Source organism: Chelmon rostratus, chromosome 2, assembly GCF_017976325.1.
Source record: "Chelmon rostratus isolate fCheRos1 chromosome 2, fCheRos1.pri, whole genome shotgun sequence".
In the NCBI taxonomy this organism is placed as follows: domain Eukaryota; kingdom Metazoa; phylum Chordata; class Actinopteri; order Chaetodontiformes; family Chaetodontidae; genus Chelmon; species Chelmon rostratus.
Genome location: NC_055659.1, coordinates 14,605,011 through 14,628,556, shown reverse-complemented (window position 1 = coordinate 14,628,556; position 23,546 = coordinate 14,605,011). Strand labels below are relative to the sequence as shown.

At 40.8% G+C, this 23,546-nt stretch overlaps 3 protein-coding genes across 4 annotated transcripts; 1 reads left to right on the top strand and 2 right to left on the bottom strand.

Moving 5' to 3' along the window:
* Positions 1-7,570: 7,570 nt before the first annotated feature.
* Positions 7,571-8,851, bottom strand: si:ch211-213o11.11 (probable G-protein coupled receptor). The gene has a single exon (XM_041962282.1). The coding sequence runs from the start codon at positions 8,849-8,851 to the stop codon at positions 7,571-7,573; it is 1,281 nt and encodes a 426-aa protein (XP_041818216.1).
* A 3,539-nt stretch (positions 8,852-12,390) lies between these two features.
* LOC121623894 lies at positions 12,391-15,478 on the bottom strand. Its single transcript, XM_041961413.1, has 6 exons — positions 15,400-15,478; positions 14,930-15,103; positions 14,689-14,845; positions 13,800-13,975; positions 13,400-13,628; positions 12,391-13,290 (listed from the first exon to the last, which is right to left on the bottom strand). The coding sequence occupies exons 2-6, from the start codon at positions 15,083-15,085 to the stop codon at positions 13,088-13,090; spliced, it is 921 nt and encodes a 306-aa protein (XP_041817347.1). The 5' UTR covers positions 15,086-15,103; positions 15,400-15,478; the 3' UTR covers positions 12,391-13,087.
* A 306-nt stretch (positions 15,479-15,784) lies between these two features.
* rrp9 (ribosomal RNA processing 9, U3 small nucleolar RNA binding protein) lies at positions 15,785-21,777 on the top strand. 2 transcript variants are annotated; one of them, XM_041956512.1, is made up of 15 exons: positions 15,785-16,063; positions 16,236-16,330; positions 16,452-16,564; positions 16,658-16,725; positions 17,157-17,198; positions 17,298-17,424; positions 17,560-17,684; positions 17,792-17,884; positions 18,008-18,108; positions 18,203-18,337; positions 19,561-19,623; positions 19,751-19,908; positions 20,159-20,238; positions 20,380-20,453; positions 21,627-21,777. In XM_041956512.1, the coding sequence occupies exons 1-15, from the start codon at positions 15,980-15,982 to the stop codon at positions 21,727-21,729; spliced, it is 1,461 nt and encodes a 486-aa protein (XP_041812446.1). In that variant the 5' UTR covers positions 15,785-15,979; the 3' UTR covers positions 21,730-21,777. The 2 variants fall into 2 exon arrangements, with proteins under 2 accessions (XP_041812446.1, XP_041812454.1); XM_041956520.1 differs by having other exon boundaries at positions 15,792-16,063; positions 19,751-19,896.
* Positions 21,778-23,546: the final 1,769 nt, after the last annotated feature.

Here is a 23,546-nt window from a genome sequence, read left to right as displayed (position 1 = left end):
GGTTCACTAGCAGGACAGTACTGCCCCCCTCTGGCCTGTAATGGAAATTAATTTTATCTTTAGGTGTGCCTCTGCCCCATTGTTGTGTAAAACACTGACCTAATAACCGTTTGTACACCAGCAATATTAATTTCAAATTGAATCTAAAATCAGATTCTCATAGACAACAATAATCTCCCTGTAGGGATTAGGATTGTTATAGCTCACTTTGACTTTAATAATTGGAAGTGTACAAAGAATTTGAGATGATCTAATTTAAACCTTTAAGGAATAATCCTTTTTACATCAAATCAAACATCACTGGAATTAGTAAAAAATTGTCAAAAATTCTGGAAAACATAACAAAATGATTCGTACTTTTACTGTTACTTTATTACTCTGTATATGACAAATTAAACTCTTTTGACAGATTTAACTTTCATCATTTACCTGCAGTTCTGCTTTTCTGGCAAGATGTAGAATAATGTGACAGAATAAAGTAGCTACAGCTACTGATATACTGTGCATACACCATCACTAACTATCTAAAAATTCATGTCTCTTTCTCAAAGCTGAGGTACTGATTCTCACTTCAAGTTGATTTTAATGGGAGAATAAACTCCTCCTGCAGAAGCATCAGTTGTCCTCACAGGGCAAAATGCACCTTTATCACTTGTGGCACACACAAAATTAATCTTTTCTATGTAGATGCTCTTTTTTTCTTTTTTTTCTTTTTTTTTTTTAGAATAAAATAGAATCTAACTCAGGACTGAGATATTGTTAAACAAAAAGTTTACCCTCCTTTAGCAAAATTAGAAAACACCTCCCGTCCCCATTTTCTGACCCCTCCTCGCATAATTCTCAAGCTGCCCCTTACTGAAACTATCGTCCCGCTGTGGCAATGCATTGCTTGTTCACTCTTTTCAGTTCACCAGCAGCATCAATCACAATGCGGAAGCACCAGGAGATATACTGCATGTTTTTACAATATCCTCCTCCAGGACCAGATAGCATGAAGAGTGTGTTCAGGTCCCTGCACTCTGTCAGGTGTTAAAGGTGTTTCACAACGTGCTTAAAAAAAAAAAAAAACTTTCACCCCTGTCAACCTTTGGACCCATTAACCGGCCATCCTCAGAGCTATTAATAGGTCAGCTACGAATCAACAGCTAGACCTTATCAGACTCTTCTCAGCTCCACACCAGACATTCAGCACCATCTCACACTGCTCTTATCGTCATCTTCACCAAATAATGACCCGGTACAGCGGCTGGATGTGATAGTGTTAGTACAGAGCACCTCCTGTAGAAATGTCCTAACCTCATACTGCCCGTCCTATCCATCTGCACCACTAAAATATCCTGCAAAATAAAATTCAGGTGACTGATGGTGCTACATCTGTGTTGAGAGCTGGACTTCTGACATGGTTTTCTAATCAAAAAGGCTGCACTGACGATTACTGCACTGTTATAACAAACTATTAATAAATAAGTGACAAACTTTACGTCTGCTGAGAGTTAAACATATGTGAGTCACTCTATGATGAGCACTGCACAGTCTCCATGGTAATGATGATTTCTGGCTGCTGTGAGAGAGAACACAGTGTATTGATGACAGAGAGTTTCCTGTGTCGGTGCCGGAGACGACGGTATGCTAATGGACTGCACATCTCGCCAGATGGGGTTTGTTTGTGTCCGTGGCTGCACAGGTGAGGTCAGCGGACAGTGTGTGTGTGTGTGTGTGTGTGTGTGTGTGTGCGTGTGTGTGCGTGTAATTAAGAGACGGAAGGAGAGAGAAGGATGAAAAAAGAGACGAAAGGATATGGAAAAAGCTGCATTTGCCTCATTGTATCCTGTAGTTCTCATGATTACCCCCAAGACCTCATTAGAGTCTGGGGAGGCAACATGAATTACTGTAGAAGGACATTATTGATTTTTCTGCAACAGCTGCTGAAATTCTGGATTTCAGCCTCTCAGCCTCAGTTGTGGCAACAAAAAAATCTTCAGCTGAGCTGTTTGAAAATAAAAAAACATTTATGAGAATAATTAGAATTGTGAAATATATGAACACTTTGAATATGAAAAAGTATACTGTCTTGCAAGATTTTGGCCCCTTATATAAATGTCTTTTTTTTTCTAAGTTTGTGTTGCGTTAAAGGCCCAGCTTGTATGATTTAGTGGCCTCTAGTGGTGAGGTGGCAGATTGCAACAAACTGAAAAAACCTGGTCTCAGCCTCCGTTATGGCGGCTGCTGTGAACGGTGAAAGTTTGTTCAATTCTGGGCTACTGTAGAAACATGGTGGTTGTTTTTCTTATTTTTGTATCAGGTGACTATACACTAATGAAAACACAACTCTGAGTATTACATTACACCTCTGCCAACACATGCACCTGAACCCTAATGATGATTCTGAAAATTTTAAGTATTTCTTTATAAAATTAGACAGTCATCCCTAAATGAGCAGCAATCAAAGTAGCTCTCGAGTATTATCTTTGAACTCAGCAAATCTGCTTCATCTGGACTGTGTGTGTGGTTTGGTTTTTGTGGTTCTGATTTGATTCACGGCGGTTTGTCAAAATGAGCAAACAACCTTACAAGTGTATCATATTTTGGATAAATGTATGTATGAAAGTATGTGACATCAGCTTGTCCCAACCCTGTTTGTGGAGAAAGCAACTTTTATGTTACTTTTAATGTAACGCACACAAAGCTGTATTATTTTAGTGACGCTGTGGCACAGTGTGCTACAACTGTCAAATCACTGAACCCATTGGTGGCGATAGGATGTATTAATACTCCAGACCACCAGAGGGCAGCAACTACTAGCGCTCATACCTGAAAGATACACTTGTATTGGCTTGGTTTGGTTTTAGGATTTGAAAGAAGAACACCCACAAGATGGCTGGATGTACATGTCAACTACAGCAGGTAAAAAGCTGAACCCAATTTTCCTCCGTTTATATTAAAAACATTACAATCACAACAATGAAAATGAAGCTCACATTGTCAAACTTGTGCCACCACAACATAGAGGCTCGACTAGCCTGTTTGTCTGCCATCCTCTACAGAGGATCCTCTATTTTCATCTAAGACAGCAGTAACAAGTAATGAACCCATTTAAATTTCAGTAATTGTAACTGTGTTATTTAATAAAAGAGGAAAAAGTAATTAGTTCAGTTTCTAGTTACCACCAAAAGCAGTGATATTAGAGTACTGAGCTCCACCCACTTCAAACTGGTTTCAAAAGCACATACAGAAAATCACTCCAAAAGTTATTGAGCTTTGGCAGAACATGTTCATGTACGACCTCACTTATGAGATTCTGATTCACAAAATGGGTTTTCGGAGCCTTTAAAACACTAGAACCCAAGCTTTCTCTAACGTAGCCCTCGCATGATCTCAGCACGCTAACATAATGTGACGATAATCTGAATCTGACCTGTGTGATGTCACTTTATTTAAGACAAAAAATACATGCAACGTGCATATGCAAACTGTACATTTCCTAACATGTATTACTAGCATATTTTGTCTCTTCTTTGTATAATGCGACTGCTGTTGCATGTACAGACATCACTTAGTTGCAGGCCCAAAGCACTGCAGGGCACAGGCACATATTAATCATATTCATATCATAAGTGGAGGCAATGTCTGTTTTAGCTTGCGCTTTGATTTAACTCCAACCACAGTTCACACCCTCTGTTCCCAACAGCAGCAGCAGCTTATGGAGGGGCATGTCAGACAGTGTCCCTGCTCAGCACCTGTCAGTCCGGCTGTTTTCAGTACAATAGGTCAGATGATTATTTGATTATTTGTGTAGTTAACAACGCAATCACCAATTCCCTGCTTCAGGGGGGAAGATATATATTTTCATCTTGGGATTCTCTGTGTAGTTGTTGCTGCTTCTAGGGAGGATTATTTATGTCAATTTATACAAATTGCCCCCTAATTTTTGGGCAATACGTTCGTATTATTTGAAACAATCCATTTTTAATTAAAATGTTGTCAACAGTGCAAATTCAACGTAGATGCAAAAATAACAGCAAACTGCTGAAAAAATAACTATAAAAAGCATTAGATGAGATTGACTGATTTCCCTCTCACATCCATCTGTTAAATATAAAAGCTACTGCCAGCAGCCAGTTAGCCTAGCTTAACATAAAAACCAGAAACAGGATAATACAGCTGGCCTGGCGAGGCAGAACATTTCTTGGCAGTAACTTCTCGGGGACTTCTCCGGATGAAGGTGCTGAAAGAAATATCTGGCACACGACCACCTGTAAAACCACATAGTCACTCGGTGATTTGTTAATGGATGTGGACATTAAGCATTTTAAAAATGCCTATGTTTCAAAACACACCCTAGTTTTGATGTCATAAACTGTAGCTAGAATTCTGTTTTATTATCACTGATGCAGCTGAGTGCAGAGCAGTCAGTGCAGCTTAATGTTCTCAGTCACTTTACCTGTTCCTCTCCCATCTACAGTAAACACTGTATCTGTCGTCACGTTACAGAGGTGGCTTGATCTGGGGGTGTATTTTCAGCAGTACAGATGCCACCTAATGATCATAGATATATTGGAATATTATAGGAATACTACAGGCAGCAATGTGTCTCTACGGTCCTCTTGCTCTTCCACAATGGCATGTTGCTACTATATTATATAAGGTACATTATAGTATAGAGTTGAGAATGTAAAGGATTTAGTTCATGTAGATTAGATTAGGTTGCATAAGATCCAAGACAAAGCTGACAGGAGGGTGGGACTGAGAGGAAAAGGTGCTATTACAATTTGGTCTGCTGCTTCAGCACCACGGACAGCGCCATGGATTTATCAGCACAGTTATTCTACTGATATTTCAGCGTCATGGTCGGGGTCACACATTTTACTTCATGCAGACTTCAGTCAGATAAAGGATCAATGAGTCAAGCAGACAAATTCAACTAAAAAGCCACAGAGAGGAGAGATGTCAGGTTAACAAGGGGAATGCATTTTGGTCATTTTCCTAATAACAGGGATGGCATCCCGCTTCAAATCGCCTGCTGACCACTATGTGTCATTTTTGCAGTTTGGGCTTTGTACATATTCAACAAATAAGATACAACATGTAAATCATTGAGCTGTGCAGGTGCTGGTAGGCAGATCTTGTGACCTTTGGAGTGAGCCAGAGTACCTGTTTCCCCCATTTCCAGTCTTAATGCTAACCAGCCAAGCTTCAGATTTAACAGACAGACATGAGAGCTGCCCGATCCTCTTGTCTCACTCTCGGCAAGAAACCAGAGAAATTCCTCAAATGTTGAGCTTCTGTGATAGTTTGTGGGGACGCAAGGTCGCGCCGAGCTTAGTGAAGGCGCTCCAGCAGCTGCCATGATACGTGTGCACATGCAGTCGTGAGGAAAATGGTGCTCACGGTTCACTCAGTCAGACAGCGCCATCAATCACAGCCTCTCCCTTTGATTCTTCAGCAGTGGCTCTCTCATTATCGCTGCCTGTGCAACAACAGAGGGGCTCGTCGGGCTTAAAGTAAACGGACAGCAGAAGAAACAGCGCGCAGGAGAACATTAAGTCTTTTCGATTTACCATTAAGTGCAAATAACAAACCACACTCGGCTGAGCTCAGGCTGCGGATTCTCATTTTCTATCCAGAGCGGGCTTGTGTTTGATCTCTAATGAATACACTTTGCAAAAGAGATGCACCATGGATGTGATTGTTTTGATTTGATAAAAGCCGCCATTGAGGTGGGAGGTCCTTCAGTTTAATTAGCAACTTTTGAGGACTGCTCAGGCTCAAATATTCATTAGACTGACTCACACATTTGGGAAGCTAGGCGATGGAACAGGGAGTCAGCTCTTTGAACTGTGTCGTCATCAACCTTATAGCAGATTTTTCCCAAATATTCCGCCAGACGTATTTGGAGTGTAAATTAAATTTAAATATAATTGCATGTTTGCAGTATGTTTGTGTGCAATAAGCCCCCATGCAGCTGTCACATTTGCACACTATGTCTTCATCGCTGTTTGCTCTTGGCTATATGTATTATATCTTATGTATTATATCTTATATATTATATTATTATATCTTATAAATATCTTGTTTTGTATCTTGCCTCTAACACATCCAGATGTTTATAAATGACTTAATCTCATGTTTGTGTTTGTGTGTGTGTGTGTGTGTGTGTGTGTGTGTGTGTGTGTGTGTGTGTGTGTGTGTGTGTGTGTGTGTGTGTGTGTGTGTGTAGGACGTCTTTTCTCCTGCCTGTCAGTACACGGTCTTACACAGCCGTCACCACAGACAGGCAGCATCAGTGCCACTAGACAGCAAAGCGAGAGTTATTTTTACACATTTCTCATTTTAATCTATTTATTTGCTCACTGGTTTGTGTTTATTCTCTACATGGTGTTTACAGGTTTAGAGAGAATTTAGCTCAGCATGCTTTCTTCATTTGTCACCATTTAACAGCTTGTCTATCCGATAAATCTAATCTGTGTGGGGGAGCCACGCATTCCCTCAAAATATTCACCACAGACGCATCAACAGTTTATCATACAACTGTCTTCCTTCATTGATCTCTGAGGAATCAAGTTGAACAAAATATGTACATCATTTCACATGTACAGTATATTACAAGTACATCGTACTCATAGATAATATGGATATGGAAATAATAAATTCTTTGCTGTTAATCTGCCAGTGTACACATATTAAGAGGGTATTAGAGACAACCCCTTCAGCTGTTATGAAATGGCATTTTCTCCTTATATAATCATGTGTTAACTGGGCTCAGTCTTAGTCACAGGCTTTTCATAAGTGGACACACGGAGGACACGGAGGCCAGGACCCAGGGAGTCCAAGCTTGTCTGCACAAAATGTCTAACGCACACAGAAAAGGTGCAGGTACGGTGTTACTGCTGCACATGTCTCCTTTTTTGCTGGACTTGAATGCTTACTGAACATCATCTACTTAAAGGATCAAAGTAAACAGTGTTTATTTGCACATTTAAAGCATTAAGAAACCAATTATTGATGAACAAAAACTGATGTGTCCCTTGAGTACAATAAATAAAGTTCACACAAAGTCCTGCAACATAAATACAACATGACAACTCTGAATTACTCGTACAAAGAATATTGCTGCTGTATTGATAGCTCTTATAAAAACTGGTTTTAACTGTTTCATTGATTTCTGAGATGGATCTGATGACATTGTTCCTTTTTTATTGAAATAGACCTACTGATTGTGGATAAACAGTAGCTTTGCTTTACTGGCTTGTAAAAATAAAGTGTAACTTTATCGCCGCAAGTTTCAACAGGAACACAGTGACAATAACTTAAGAAACTATGTCCATACCCTTCCAACCCAGCATTATTTCTGAGTGTAATCTCAAGATAAAAGGAAAAAATGGATGTCAAATTTAATGAAGTAAAACTGAGTGTTTACATCTTGATGCTGTATCTGTGTGCAAATACAGTGTACAGACGTATTGCAGTCATGAAGTCCTCTACTGTTAACCCCTGTGGAGCACGTTTGTCTTGTACTGTGATAGTCCTGCAGGCTGCTAATGCTGTGGCACAACAGTGAGATATGCTGCATCTAACTGAACTCTTCTGGGATCTGTCCTGGTATCCTGAAACCAGTCTGCCCAGTTTGATCCAGAGTGCTTCTAGGACTGGAAGTGGCGAAGCTTGCTCGTGTCTCTACTGTGCAGCTGGTCCTATGGAGGAACTGCAGGAAGTTCTCGTGGCCTGAGCCCTCGTGGCTGGAGACAGTCAGCTCTACAGGCCGGGTCGAGTAGCAGCGCCTCAGTTTACAAAGTTCCTCCCTGATCTGCCGGTTAAGAAGCCCGTAAAAAAATGGGTTAATAGCAAAGGAGGAATACGCCAGCCAGGTGACCGCTTCCTCCAGGTCATCAGGTATCTTAAGCGTTGCGTCTAGCGTCAGGTGGAGGTGGAAGGCAAAGTAAGGCAGCCAGCAGATCAGAAACTGGCCAACAATGACCACCAGAGTGAGAGCGGCTTTACCTCCGCCAAAAGGCCGGTCGCGCATAAACCTACGTGGTGCGTTGCGGGTTGTGATGATGGTGGTCTGGCTGTTTATTGAGTCAGAGCGATGCTTCAGTTGACTGTTTGTCCACAAGGGCAGAGGCCCATGCTGGCGAGCTGCCACTCGGGCCACCTTGTACACATTACAGTACACAGCAAAAATCACAACAGCAGGCAGGCAGAAACAGGTGACACTAAAGAGCACCGAGAAGACTCGCCTGTGGTCACTGTGGCTCCAGTGCAGCGAGCAGCGTGCAGCGCTGATGGAGCTCAGGCTGCCGTAGGACGGCCAACCGAACGCGGTGGACAGCCCCAGCATGGTAGAGGCCACCCACACCATCGCGATCACGGCTGCAGTCAGCTTCAGCGTCATCTTGACCTCGTAGCGCATGGGGTGGACGATGTAGTAGTAGCGCTCCACACTGATGGCTGTGATGGTGAAGATTGAGGCAGCTATGAGGATTACATTGAGAGAGACGTAGACCTGGCACTCCAGCACTGTGAACACCACACCGACAAAGTACGGAGAGCTGGACACAATCCCAAGAGGCATGAGCAAGATGGCACACAGCAGGTCCACTGCACACAGGTGGCACACAAAGGCAAATTTCCTGAGGTGAGGGGCTTTTGTGACAACAACCAGAACAGCGGTGTTGGCCAGGAGAGCCAGAACATTCAGGGTCACCATGAAAAATATCCCTGTCAGGTCCTTGAAGCGTGTCTGCAGGTTGGGAAGGGTGCCCAGCAGTCTGCTGGGAGCTGAGGGCATTGGTGCCCAAACGGTGGTGCTGTCATTGTACTCAGGGGTAAGAAATGTGCTGTTCTCCTCCATGATTCATAGCAAAGGCTTCGAAGTACACACTGCAGACTCCCCCATTGTTCAGCTGAAGGATCCCCCAGACATCAAAAGAAATACTCTTCACTCCTGTGTTGGAGAAAATAAAGTCCATATTTAACATTTATGGCAAATCATATTCAATTAAGACTAATTCTTTAACCCTGCAAGCTGTGAACACAGCACTAACACACTGTCGCCTTTTAAGTCGATATGGTGAGCGTGTTGGCAAACAGATTCCTATGTACACATTCGGCACGTACGGAGCAACGCTGGCATTCATTTGGAGTCGTGTTTGCGTCCAGCTGACGAATGCAAGCTCAATATTCACTCTCTTTTATTTAGGCAGGCAAACACATTGACCTAGTAGTGTTAAAGGGGCACTAAAGCAATTTAGGATTGCACCTCTGTGATGTTGGATGACTCATGAGGCACAGATTTTAAAAAGGATGGTCAAAGTCAAAGCAGTTATTACTGAGATATAACTTTTAGTCCCTAGAATGGGCCAAAAATGTTGCATCTTGCGTTTCTTTTTAAGATCTTCCCTGCTTGGTAAACATATTTCAAACCCTGATGACATCATAACACTAACACATTACATTACATTACATGTTGTACTAAATCTTCATTTCATTCATCAGTATTCCGACCACCAATTGTGACTGAAATCAAATGCGTGATTAGAAACATCCAGATTTCCTCACGGCAGGTTCACAACCCTCAGGAGAACACACACACGCACACCTTAAAGGCATCAATAATCAATAACCGTTCGCATTTCTGGGATTATCTAAGAAGGGATGCTCCTTCTCTTTCAGTGAGGGAGAGCTGTGATCAATGGGAATAATTCATGGAGGACACCCTGTCTCTCCTCCATCCGTCCCCATCCTTTTGAAATGAAAGATAATGAGTGTGCTTGTTTTAGCCCAGCTGCGGGGAACTGGCTGCATTGAATTAATATGTGCTCAGTGTCACCCTGCGCTGCACCATCAAAGAGGAAACCTCTTACCAGGTCAGGTTTGACCTCTGATCCTTGTTTAATTTCTTCTGAGAGACAACCAGAAAGCACTGACTGAATATACTCTATATATTATGTGTGTAAAACGCTGCATATGTAAGCTTTTTCATCTTTTACAGTTTTTCCTCTCTCTGTATTGTCTTCTGTGTAACTCCTCATATATGTATCTACCATCTTGTGCTGCTAATCATAATCAGGTTTTAAATGTACGGCCGTGCGGGATGCTGTGTCCTAAATACATGTGCTTGCTCGCGGCCAGGGATCCACTGATGCTCTCCCCCTGCTGTAATCTTCTCTGGTGGACAGCTATTGGCATGCCACATTTGCAGTGAGATTTATCCCCTGGAAGGAATAGTACAAGTACATTCTCATGCATGTTATGTAAGGGCGTCCTCGTTTTCCATCATGTTCCAGTTGCAGCACGGCATATGCTGCATTCTTACTGAAGAGGATGACCACTTTCAGCCACTACTCATTTCCAGTTCTGTTAGTTCTCCAAAACCTTTGGCGCTTTTTGATTCAACAGAGAAACATGCAGAGGATTTTGCCTCTGCTCTGTTGCTACTTTTTAAGGAGAAAGAAATCACCATTAGCAAATAATTTTTCCATATTATAAAAAGGATGAGGGAATTATGCCGGCCTTTTAATCCCTCACAAAGCTGTGCCACAGGGAGTTTTAGCCTGTGCAGGGAAACCCCATGATCCTACCCTTTGTGATGACCTTCTTAATAATGTTAATAACCAATTTTAATTTCATTTAAGTTGATATATTCCGAGTACCTATCAGTCATTTTATATCAAATGAGAAAGTAAAATAAAAATTAAGTATCCAAAATATTTCCATGGATAAACTGGCTAGTGTGATGAAAAAAAAAGCTTTAGTAATTTGAGAAGACTGGACCTGACAAAGATATAATTAGTTTAAATTACATTGAGGTATAAAAGACAGAAATCATACTGGATGAATTTCAACACATTTCCATGTTTGTAGCAACATTTTGATGTAAATATGCTGATATTGTCAAAGCAAAGTCCAGTTAGGCGATACGTCAGATTCCACCTGAGACGTCAAAATAAAATGACATTCAGCAACAGGCCCCATCCTGTCCAGGTACAGCATGAGTAACCGTGTGAGGCTCGACTCTATCCGTGATGGGTGGAGGAGTCATTGCAGCACTTTTATGTCAGGTTTGTTATCAATAAAGCTAAAAGATCATGTTCAAAGTCACCAGAAATATTTAATATTTGTAAGAGATCACTGGTTTATAATGGCACAAGTTCCCTCCAATTGTTCATAAGTGTCTTAAGCTCACGTGTTAACCTGATAAACCACACAATTGTTATAAATTCATATGGTCTGTAAGGGAATTTGTGTGTCACTTTTATCACAAACAAACGCATCACTCATTTAGGTGACTATAATAATATGCATAATAAGACATTGTGTTTTTTGCAGAAAAGGAATAATCCTGCTGCTCAGCATGTTTTTAGAATAATCTGAACCTTCCTTTCTGATTGTGCATGATTTAAAACTCTGACCTTACATTTCATTGACTCAGACACCTGAGCATGGTGCTCAAACTATTTGCTCACTAATTCTCAGGCCACCTGTTTGTTTTAATGTCAGCGTGTATATACTATTTCATCAGCATTAATATTCCTTTATATCAACTCCTGATCATCAAAGCAAGGCTAATCTTATAACACCAAAACTTACTTAATCAAAAGCTTACAGAGCAACTCTTACATTTGGAAAATGTGCTGTCGCTCCTTCAAAAAGTTTCCTCTGAGTAAAGTTCAGCACGTCCAACTCGTGGTGACGACTCCTCTCTGAATCCTTCAAAAGCATCAAACGCGGTGCTCAGGTGTTGTTTTCAGGTGTGTGAGTGCTGGTCCACCTTACAGAAATCTATGCAAAAAGTGTGATAAACCACGAAAAACAGCAGATATCCCGCAGGAGCGCTGACAGTGCCGGGGAGGTGATGTGATGTGCATCCACTGAGACAGCACAGCTGGCCTGAGTGAAAGAAGGGGGGGGGTGGAGGTGGGGAGGAGCCAGCAGTCTGTGATTGTTCAAATCACATCTTTGAAGAGAGGATGACTCTATCAAACAGCCACCCACTGACATTAACCATGTCCCACACACACACTCTTTCATCATTCAGTATGTGGCAGTGACTGTCACACACTGTCTGCTGCCTCTGTCCTCACACACATACACTCTATTCTCCTCTGCAGAGCTTCTGACAGATTTCTTTAGCCCAGTCACCAAATTTCCACACAGTATTTGCCTCTTTAAATGGTGATCTTATTTCTTGATTTCTTTAAGTGGAAAGCTTCATTTCACAACAGGCGTTCTCTTTTGGGAGTCGATCACTGCCTGCAGAAGAGCCTGAAACAGGGCTCAGCGCTGCCATCTCTTGGTTGAATGGAAAACTAAACTGTAATTCTGTGTGAGTTTACTGTATTATTACTGCAGTGATGTAAAAAAGGTCCAAGTTAATTAAGATAACAGAAGGATATCAGTTTATTGGCCCCTTATCTGGATAAGCACAACAAAGAGGGGTGTGATGAAAACAGATGTTGTGGAAGCAGGAAGATTATCACTTACAGCATATTTTGCAATTGCAAAAAACTATTCTAGAAACACAGTGTCACTTGGTGTAATGCACAGTTTGTCATGAAGAACAGTACAAATGACAGCCCCATTATTTTCACATACATTTTCACATGTCCTACGTTCAAACACACAAAACGCCTGCCGAATGGAAGGTTAAACCAGTGTACTGTAAATGTTTGACAAAGGCCGACTTCACAAACCTGCTGTTCAGACAGTCACTTAATACCTCAACTTAAATAAGAACACTTGTTTTTGTTTTTTGGGGTTTTTTTGTCTTTTTACCACTGACGATTACACATGTGACATTTTATAGTACTGTTCAACATCTTGGTCGGGAAACCAGGTGAAACTTGTAGTCTTTCTGAACACACGATAGAAGACAAACAGCTGTCAATGTAAAAAAAAACAAAAAAAAAACAAATAGAAAGAATTCTAAAAAGTGTAAAAAAAACAAAACAAAAAACAACCTAACTTCAAGCACTAGATTTCAATATGGAATCAACTAGACATGTTTTTTTTAAAAAAGGCAACGTGTCACACATGTCTATCAGACATGAAATACTGGTGACCGACAGATGAAGGCAGACTCACAAGGCTACAACTGAGAATCGTTTCTCATTGCTCCGTTTTCAGGCAGGAGTGAAGCATCTTGGCAAAAGCTTTGATCGACGATTGCTTTGTTTTCGGCTTTACCCAAGCCCAGTCTCTTCTTTAACAGTTTGTCCTCATTATTCAACTTTGTGCGGATGGCGGTTTTTATTTGGCTGCGATCGACGCTGAACTTGGCGGCCACGTGATCTGGAGGAAGAAGCACGGGAAAGTTTTCATCAGCTTTATCTCAAATTCACAAACAACAAGCATCTGCGAAGGAGGTCTGCCTGCTTAAAATCCAGTGATACTTTCTTACCAATTATGCTTCTCAAGATCTCAGGTGGCAGTTGAGGCTTGTGGCATTCGTCTCCAGTAAAGGTGTTCCTGCGGCCCTGCAGAGAGTGCGTGGCCAGCGTTTCTCTGTCAAAAAGTATCATCAGCAGTGCTGATGTGTACTTCTTGTAGTCTGCAATCTCTGCAATGCGCTCGTAAAGATTTTTCGGCACTCGAAGAGTCTCAGAGAGATATGAGAAGTTGTGATCGTCCTGAGGGCAAAAAAGAAAAAAGAAATAAAGGCTGAATCAGACACCATCACTTGAATCAAATTATCTAGTACTGGTGAACCTGATCAAACCTTAGTAACAGGAGCACTGACATAAAACTGGGTTTCCCACAATAGCAAAATGTAAGCGAACAGAGCAATCTGCTATACTGACCTCCGGGATGCTATGAACTGCTCTCATCTCTGCCTCAGGCTCATTCAGGAAAGAGATGGTTTCATCCTGAGAGTTCTGCCCCGCCACTGCTGTCTCGCCCCCTTGGAGAACGTGATCCAGAGTGACCCGCAGCTCGTGCGCCGTGTGCCTCATCTGCATCATTAGAGTGTTCATCTCTGTAAAAATTTGTATCGCTTTATTAATGCTGAAACAGAGCAAGTTTATTCATAGAGTAATTTAGGTTATTAGATGGCATGTTGACATCATAGGTTGAGGACCTAAGCCAGGATTTTAGCAGAACCAGTTCCCACCTAAGAAACTGACAAGCCAACAACCAAACGCAGATTTTTTTTAAATCTGCCCTTATTGTTCTTTCATTCTTAATATTATAAGGACCTTTCTTTCTCTCCTATTTACAGGTATGTAAAGAATGATAACTTTTTAAACAGGTCTGGAATTTTCTAACAATTTCCTAAACAACATTATGCAATATGGTACTAAATTTAAGGAAAATGTCCCTTGAAGAAAAACACGACTTCAATGCCCACCTGTAGACAGACATGATCAGCTGACCTGCTGTGCACTGACTAAAAGACTAGGCAGGTTACACTAACAATAATTATTCAACTGGAAGCGCAACAACTACATTAAATGAATAATTTTATCAGTACATAATTTAATTGTTTTTTATTATTTTATTACCATGTTATTTTTTCTTGCAAATTATTCCAGAATGTGTTTAGTTTATAAATAAATGACAGGAAATGACACCTACAGCCCAGCCCTGGCTGTGATTTGAGTGAGTCACATACAGTAATTACACTGTGTGGTCCTGACATGGATTTTTTAAGCCTATTAATTAATATATTTTTCATTTTGTTCCACCCACCTTTCAGCTCTCTCAACTCCCTCTCGGCCAAAATCCTACACCTGCGTTCATATTTGAGCTGTGCCTGCAGCTGCTCGATCTTCATGAGGAGACTGATGGTGTCTGTTCTGATTCCTGGACTTGACACATTTTCCTCATCAAACTCAATGGTTTCATGCTGAAAAATCACATGAACAGTTTAGACGTGTAGTGAGGTAAACAGCATATGTTTTTTTTATGTAGAATTAAATCAAAATCTCACCTCATTGCTGGGGAAAGGTGAGTAGTTGGACTCCTCAGCCAACCTGTACTTATCCTCCACTGGATCGCCGCCAAACTCATGAGCATCAGAGCCGATTTTTATCATCTTGAGTGGAGGCTGTGTCGGAGTCGCTCCTGCTTCTCTCTTGGGTGGCATGGGGGGTACAAAATATATCTGTGGACAGTAAAGACTGCATCAGCTGACACATCAAGTTTTCTGCACAAGATGGAGTGAAACTTTGAGCCCAACTTTTATCGGTCGCTCGACGTTGTTCACTCATTTTTGACTCTTGCATTCGAGTAAATAATGAAAAGTTAGTTCACGTTGCATCCCCCTCCCCCTGCCTCCTCAACCCCTCCTACTAGCCCGCAGATTGCCTCCAGCTGGAGCCACTGGTGAAACAAACTGTCGTCCAATACATTATCAAAAACATGTGATAGTTAATGTTAGACGGGTCAGAGGAGGCTCACCTGGCTGTTCAGCTCGACTTCGATTAACTGTAACCGCACTCACTGAGGACAGAGACAGCGCAGTAAATGGAAATACTGCGTAGTAGAGGAAGTAGTAGTACTACTGCAGTAGTACAGTACATAGATCCTGATACAATTACGGCTTATTTTTAACAGCCGCGCAAAACGTTTCCGGTTAAATATGTGTGAAATACTGCTCTTGTATTTATCTTTTTCTGCGTATGGTACACTTGTGTTTAAGAGTACTGTGTTGTGAAATTTATATTTTTACAATTATGTGCGGAACAAAGCTGCGAAAACTTATTCCCCGAGGGAAGTATTTTTCCTTAGTACAATTTCCTGCGCATATAAATTCTTAATTTAACCAATGGAAATTCTGATTTCTAACTAAAGGCGGGATATTTAGGTGCAATTGTGCATTTCGGCCAATCAGAGCGTTGCTTCTAATCTGACTTCAGCAGTCTAGTTTGGTTGCAGTGCACCCATGTGGGTTCAATGTTGACTTGCTTCCTTAGAAAGTTGTGGAGTTGAGTCTCTACGGTTACCGTTTACTGTGAAACGTTGCTTGTCGCGTTTCGCCATGTCTTCGTCTTTCTTTATAAAGAAAAAAGAAAACCCCAAATTAGTCAAGAAGGGGAAAAATACAGAGCTGCCAAAGCGAAAGGTAAGTGAGCTGGACTGTTAGCAAGTAAGCTAAATCACAGTAAAGCTAGCTAGCCAGCAGGCTGACTCGTGCGACTTACCTGATGTAACCCGCTGACGATTTTACTCTGTTACAGGCATTAATGTACAGTTATCATATGTCGTTACAAACCCTCTGTTTTCTCCTGCCGTAGGGTGATGTGGACTCCGCCGGAAAGAGTAAAGTACGGGCGAAGAAACCCAACTCCAAATACAACGAAGAGATTTCCAGCGACTCTGAGACAGAGAGGTTAATTTCTGATGAGCTTAGTCGGGGTTATGCATTGGTGACAGCTCTGTGGCCCGATTTTAAATCACATAACCATCCAGCAGTTGTTAATTTGTTGTGATTTGTGTTTCGCGGTGCACAGTCACGTAGGGTCCAAGAAAAGACAGTCCAATGAGGAGAATGAGTATGAGGAAACGCCACAGGAGAAGAAGCTCCGATTAGCCAAACTTTACCTCGAGCAGCTAAAGGAAGAAGGTAAGCTTGTATTATCTATAACGTTTGGGCACAGAGGTCTTAACATTACACTCTCTGAACGTATAGTATGTATTTATTGTATGATCTGATCAGAGGAACAGAAAGCAGAAGACGACTCCTTTGAGACTGATCTGATTGCTGGCAGACTTCAAGAAGAAGTGGTAAGAGTGTCTTATGTATTAATGGGTGTAATTGTCATTGGGGACATTGACACACACAAAAAAGGCTCACAAGTCCACTTTTTGTTTTGAAATATTTAGGCAAATTGACATGGTCAAAACTAATGGGACACCCCCCTGATAGGAGTGTGACATAATGAGACTTCATTTGGAGTGGTCACATGATTTTAAAAACAAATCTTTCACAGTAAAGTTTTGCTGAAATTGACGATGAAAGTGCTGATTAATCTGTCTTTAAGTATCAGGTCTTTTTTCGGGTGTTGATTTTATTGTGTCTCCCAACCGACCCATCAAACCAAACCCATGTCCTTGATCTTAGACACAGGCAATCATTTTAGATTTAATATGTTAGATCAAGTGCTATACGATGGTCTGTGTTATTGATGTTCCTGTGTATGTGATTTCCCCCCCAGCTTGAACAAAAAGGAAAGCTTCAGCGACTTATTGCCAAAGATGTGAGTATGGGAATTTTCCATTGCATGTCCAGTAATTTACTGGAAAAAAGCTGTTTTTGAGCAGACCAACTTTTATTACATTTTCATTCTGTCTTTTAGCTCATGCCGCCGGATGCTTCAGAGATCAGACTGTTAAGAGGACACAAACTTCCGATTACCTGTCTGGTCGTCACCTCTGATGACAAGTACATCTTTTCTGCTGCCAAGGACTGCTCCATTATTAAATGTTAGTATACATTAAAATCTCAAAAATCCTTTGTTTCGATACTTTGGAGAAGTATGCATGAAAATTGAGGTGTAAAAGGCTGACCAAAGGGTTTGATTCAGCGGTATCAGTTCAGTGTTTGTCTTATATTTTCAGGGGATGTCGAGAGTGGGAAGAAACTGCACACAATGCCAGGGGGAAGGAAAGGCACAGAGGATCGGCATGTTGGACACACAGCTCATATACTGTGTATGGCCATATCGTCAGATGGAAAATACTTAGTGAGTAGTTTTCTCTCAGCAAAGCTTCTTTTTTTTTTTTCACCAGTTTTATAATTAAGTCAGCTTTGCCCTCATGTAACAGAAGCCTCTTTCTAAACATCTTTTAGGCCACTGGAGACATGAACAATCTGATCATGATCTGGGAGGCAGAAACATGTAAACATCTATATAAATTCACAGGACACAAAGGCCCTGTGTCGGTACGTTCGCCCTCTTTCTCTCTCAGCTGCATGGAATAACTTTTGTGTTTTTATATTAACAGAATTTACTATAACTCAGAGGTCCTCCCGTGAATCATATGAAATGTCTTTTATCCTTGTCAGGGTCTTTCATTCCGGAAGGGGACTCATGATCTGTACAGCGCCTCTCATGATCGCTCAGTAAAGGTGTGGAACGTGGATGAGAACGCATATGTGGAAACTCTGTGAGTAACTAATCAGAGAATGATTTGTCTCACAGCCAAACACTTGCATTGAGCTTCAGTGTTTGACTTTAGCTGTGACTGTGATTTGCTGTAGCTTTGGGCATCAGGACGCTATCACAGGACTGGACAGCTTGAGCCGTGAGCGCTGTGTGACTGCAGGAGGAAGGGACCGCTCAGTCAGGGTGTGGAAGATAGCCGAGGAGTCTCAGCTGGTGTTCCACGGCCACGAGTGAGTCTCTTTCGGTCTTTCCTCTGATGTTTCGCTGCTTGCACTGTTGAGTGCTGAGAGATGTGCTGAGCTACTGTCAGAGCCATATAAGAACACAGTGGGGCACCCTGATTGATTTATAGACATGTCATAAAATAGTCAAGTAAGAAAGTATGCCTTTTCAAAGATGAGGAGAAGAACATTTTTTTTTTTACTTTTGATTTAGCTCTGAAGGATTTAAAACAAAGTTGTGAGGTGATAATGTAAGAAACAATCTTAATGCTTTTCATCCTCATGTTCACCATAAAGGCTTATGTCACTTAACTCTATACTAAACTATACAATATCTTGATTTATGGCTTTTGATTGATTAATGCAGCATGCTAAATATAGCATAGCAAATTGTCCAAACATCTTTAAATTTCAGAGTTATCGTTATAAAGGAAAAAAACCTTCAAACACAAACAAACAGAATAAATATTGATGAAAGTTGAAAAAATAGAATCTTTCAGGTGACTTTTGTAGTCTTTTCCCTCACTGTGCATGTAGATGCACAGCTATCCAGCAAGCTAGGAACACAGGAGTTGGCTGTTGAAGATTTTACTGGGAGCAATTGTGAAACTGTAGAAACAGTACTGAACAACAAAGTCAAGGATAATTATTTCATATCGGAAAAAGATGAGACTTAGAACAACAAGAGAACTGGTCCCTCGTGGTAGAAAGAAACAAAGTCACATCACCAGGGAAAAGATTAATATGTCTGAATAGGAAGAAAAAAAGAGTAATTAGCCCTTTAAACACACAGAGTCCACAAAGTGAAAGTAAAAAGACTAGATTAAATAACATCAGCAGTAAACCCAGCAGTTACTTAGAATGTTATATTAGCAACACATCAGCTCCAGACAGTATAGCAGTTAGCTTACTGAGCACTGAACTGTACTGAATGTATAATGCTTGTATATAATGTGTAATGTATAGCTTTTAGCTATAGCTCTGTATTATGCCTAATAGATAAACAAATTACGCACGGATAATTTGAGTTAAAATATTACTGCTGCTGAACTGTGACAGGAGTGGCTGCTGCGAGCTCGACTCAGCTGAAACTAACTGCTATACATAGTATAGAAAAGGTTTCCAAAATATAAAAAAATATATTCATAATATCATGTTATTTATATTCATCTGAATGTCACACTGCTCCTGTGAACACACAGAAAGACTAACATTATTCTTTCTTCCCACAGGGGTTCAATCGACTGTATCCAGCTCATAAATGAGGAGCACATGATAACAGGAGCTGATGATGGGTGAGGCAGTTGCAGCTTTTACCATCATACTGTCTCGATTGCAGTCGGTTGCAGGACCTAATCATGTTTGCACATTCAGTCATGTTTCCCTTTCCGTGCCCCCTCTCAATTTTCCCGATGACCTCAGCTCTGTGTCTCTTTGGAGTGTCAACAAGAAGAAGCCTCTCAGCACAGTGAAGCAGGCTCACGGTTGCCATGGTGATGCCGGGCTGGAGCAGCCTCATTGGGTGGCTTCGGTAGCCGCGCTCCAGAACTCGGATACCGTCGCCTCAGGTGCCTCTGGCTGTGAGAGTCCTCCTTACCAGCGTCTTGTTAACACACATACTCACACTTCATTATATGCAGGATGCATAAATTAAACCTTTTATGAGTTGTTTTGCATGAATATATATATATATATATATATCGTATAATTGATAACCTTGGCCCTGATTTTCTGTCCTACACACTCAGAAATAGAAAAGTTGTTGCAGTTATGTTTAGCTGCACTGTAGACAAGATGCCTGTAGTGATATAAAATGGTTCTTCTGTACAGGTTCACACAACTCACAGGTGCAGCTGTGGAAGTGTGGCCAATACTACCGGGGACTGGAGCCTCTATTCAGTATTCCAGTGGTAAGCTCATACTTCCTCCTCCCATTTATAAAATGGTAATATTAAAATAAGATTTGTTTTTAAGCTAGTTATGCACATTAATAACTGCTGCCAGAAAATATCTTTGAATTATTTTGTCTCTTCCTCTGCTTTCTCTCGCAGTCTGGGTTTGTCAACAGTCTGAAGTTTTCGAGCTCTGGTCAGTTCTTGGTGGCAGGAGTTGGACAGGAACACAGGTAACTGAACTAATGATCCTGTTGCCATAGAAACTGCTTGTAGGGCTCCTGTCAACTACCACGTTAGCATGTTCAGTGAATGAAACGTCCACTAGATGGCAGTGTTAATCCATCTCAGCCTCTGTCACAGGTGAAAATGCGTCTCACTTTTTTTCCCAGTGCCGCCCCACTTGTTTCAAGTTTTTGTGAAAGCGGTGACAGTATCATAAGAGACGAGATCAGCTAATTGAAAAAAGCTCAAGAACAGTTATTTACAAAGGGAGTATATCGCTAGATAACGTCCCTGCCTTGAGATCTGGATGCCTCCTGCTTGAAATGGTCGTTCATTTGAAAACATGGTAACCAATAAACTTTAAGGATTTAGCAACAAAGTGCACTAACAGTTTGTAAGGTTGTATATCGTTGTTCATTTTCTGTATAAACAAACCTTGCTCTAAAGAAACAGTACAGAACCAGACCAGTAAGCTGCAGACTAGTTGAAGAATGGAGATATTCTAGAGAGCTCTTGTGTTTTACCAGACAGGTGGATGTGCAGTATGTAGCCATAGTTCATGCTACACATATGGTGCTCACCTTACTTTGAATATAACATGAGTGTTATCTCACGTTCTTAGTCGCCTTTAGGACAGTTTGACATCCGGTTAGTGACCAGATGAGGTCACATTTACACCTTAACTGGATTTCGAACAACTTGTGATTGTTTTGAATCTGATTTGCAAATTTCAGTTTCTGCTGCCTAAAGTTCATAAAAGCACGCTGATCACAATCAGAACCGGCTAAGTTTGCTCCTCCAGTCTCATCAGGCCAGAGTGGGAGCAGCATCCGAATTCAAGAGTCCAAACTCTTGCATTTTATGCTCCCACACAAACATTTTTAAATATTTAGTGGGATTTACTGTGATTTCTGATTGAAACTGATTAATTTTATCACACAACTGGCAAAAGAAGGTTTGAGGCCCCGCTGAAAGAGCTTCACCACCAAGGTTAAGTTAGGTACAGACAACTTTAGAAGGGTTGTTTGTTTGTCAGTAGGTCAGTGTAAAACATAATTGTAATAATATGAGGAGAGTGTATAATAAAACAGGCTTTTTATCCTGTTTCTGCCTCACATTTTCTTCTGAGCTCTATATGCTGTCTGCACCCTCGACTTCTAAGTTTGCTTGTTTTTCTGCAGGCTGGGTCGATGGTGGAGAATGAAAGAGGCCAAGAATGGGATCTATATTATTCCCCTTAAACGGAAACCTCCTAATCCAGAGGAAGCCAAGATGGCTGAATAGCGGACTGTTAAGTGTCTTTCATTTTGTAAATTAAAGCTTTAAAAACAGCCCATGTGTCATGTTTTTGTTTATCTCCTGTGAGTTTTATTTTTGAAGAAACTTTAACAGCTTTCATGAAGGAGTCAGCAGTGTTGGCAAAGTGGGCTGTGTCTGGATTGGGCCATAAGTGAGAAGAGGCTGTATTGTCGGTACATCCTGTCCGAGCTGACCAAGACTCTCTTACATCATATGATCCAAACTTTTGTCTTTAATTATTTTCACTCCTTTTTTTAGATCTCTGCTCGAAGTTTTGCTGCTAAAGTGTCAGCTGGGAAAATTTAACATCACTTTTTTTTTTTAATCATTAGGGGCTGCTAAAGTGATACGTTTAGTCCCCTATCGTCATGGTAACTGCCTCTGCGTAGGTCATTGTCAGCCTGTCAGCCTCAAACATAAAAATTGCAATTAACTCAACAGGAGAATCATTTATCTCTGTTGGTAGGAGATCTGCAGAATCGTTTAAATCCTCCATATTAACATTTGCAAAGGAATGTGACGAGCAGTATAAGACATACAGCCAGATTAGAACGGTCGATGTCGAATAGCAGGTAGCTTACATTGTCTTATAACAGTAGCATAAGTGTGCTGAAAGCATTGAATCACATTCAAATGAGTGATTGATCAACATAACCCTGGAGAACATAAGCTTTAGTTGTATTTGCGCTGCGTTCATCTTTTCCTGCAGAAGCATAATTGTCCTTTTCACTGGTACATAATTGTGTTTTTACTCATTATTTAATAGTTTGAACAGAAATGTATGGAAACATCATTTCTGCCATATTTTCTTCCTTTACAGTTAAGCAAACTGACAGTGACACTTCATTCTGTAATTAAAGTGACTTCTGGATGTAAAAACAGACCAGGCAGGCTGTTTATAGATTATAGGTTATTACAATGAGGAAACTCTAATTAGTAAAAAAAATGAAGAAGTCCAACTTGGGTGATTATATTTTATAGGCACTGCACATCTTTAATTGTACACACTCAACTAGTAGTTACAGCTTTGAGATCCGAGCACCAAATTCAAGTCATGGTGTTAGAGCAGAATTAAAAATCATGCTGCACCTGTTGAAAAAAGTCTTTGATTTGTCTTTTTTTTTTTTTATCAGAGGAAGCAACCGAATGATAATAACAACCCAGTCAATTCAGCTGAAATAACAGACGTTCTAAAGTGAGGAAATTTGGTTTTGAAGAAGGGGGGAAAAAAAACTCAAACCCTGTGCAAAAAGCTCACTGAACTGCTGCATTTAGTTTGACCGAGAGCTGCAAGTGTGAACCCAAACACAGCGGCATTTAATCTTTTAATATATATATAAAAAAACATTTTATTTACATAAATTACAGGAAAGCACACACTGTTATACCAGTCTACATTAACACATGTCCTTTATATTGTCTAGTTGCCTACTTTTCATCACGTTCACTATGGTTAGTCACATATTTTGTTCAACAGAAGGGCTAAATTCATTTCATAGCATTTTTTTTTGTCATTGACTACAACATTTGAATATATTCACAGCACTGTAAGGACAAGATAAGAACAGCCTTTTGTTTTGTATGACACTATTGCTTCACAAGCACCCATTTGACAACAAGACTCTTTAGGACAAGGCACGGTGCATTTAATCACATCTATCTGTAAACCAAGGAGATCACGGCATATTAAATCTATACAAAAAGGCTTTACAATAGATACACACTGCTCACCGTGGGAACATCATTTAGCTTTCACAGTTAGAGTTACTCTTGCCACAGTCAGTCAGTCTACCCAGACAGAG

Bases quoted from the DNA above. Each gene is read 5' to 3' on its own strand.
- si:ch211-213o11.11 (XM_041962282.1), bottom strand. From the start codon at position 8,851: ATGGAGGAGAACAGCACATTTCTTACCCCTGAGTACAATGACAGCACC.
- LOC121623894 (XM_041961413.1), bottom strand. From the start codon at position 15,085: ATGCCACCCAAGAGAGAAGCAGGAGCGACTCCGACACAGCCTCCACTC. The intron at 14,846-14,929 runs GTGAGATTTTGA...GTGATTTTTCAG, and splicing joins CACCTTTCCCCAGCAATGAG to CATGAAACCATTGAGTTTGA. The intron at 13,291-13,399 runs GTAAGAAAGTAT...TTCTTCCTCCAG, and splicing joins GATCTTGAGAAGCATAATTG to ATCACGTGGCCGCCAAGTTC.
- rrp9 (XM_041956512.1), top strand. From the start codon at position 15,980: ATGTCTTCGTCTTTCTTTATAAAGAAAAAAGAAAACCCCAAATTAGTC. The intron at 16,331-16,451 runs GTTAATTTCTGA...CGCGGTGCACAG, and splicing joins AGCGACTCTGAGACAGAGAG to TCACGTAGGGTCCAAGAAAA. The intron at 20,454-21,626 runs GTAACTGAACTA...GTTTTTCTGCAG, and splicing joins GGAGTTGGACAGGAACACAG to GCTGGGTCGATGGTGGAGAA.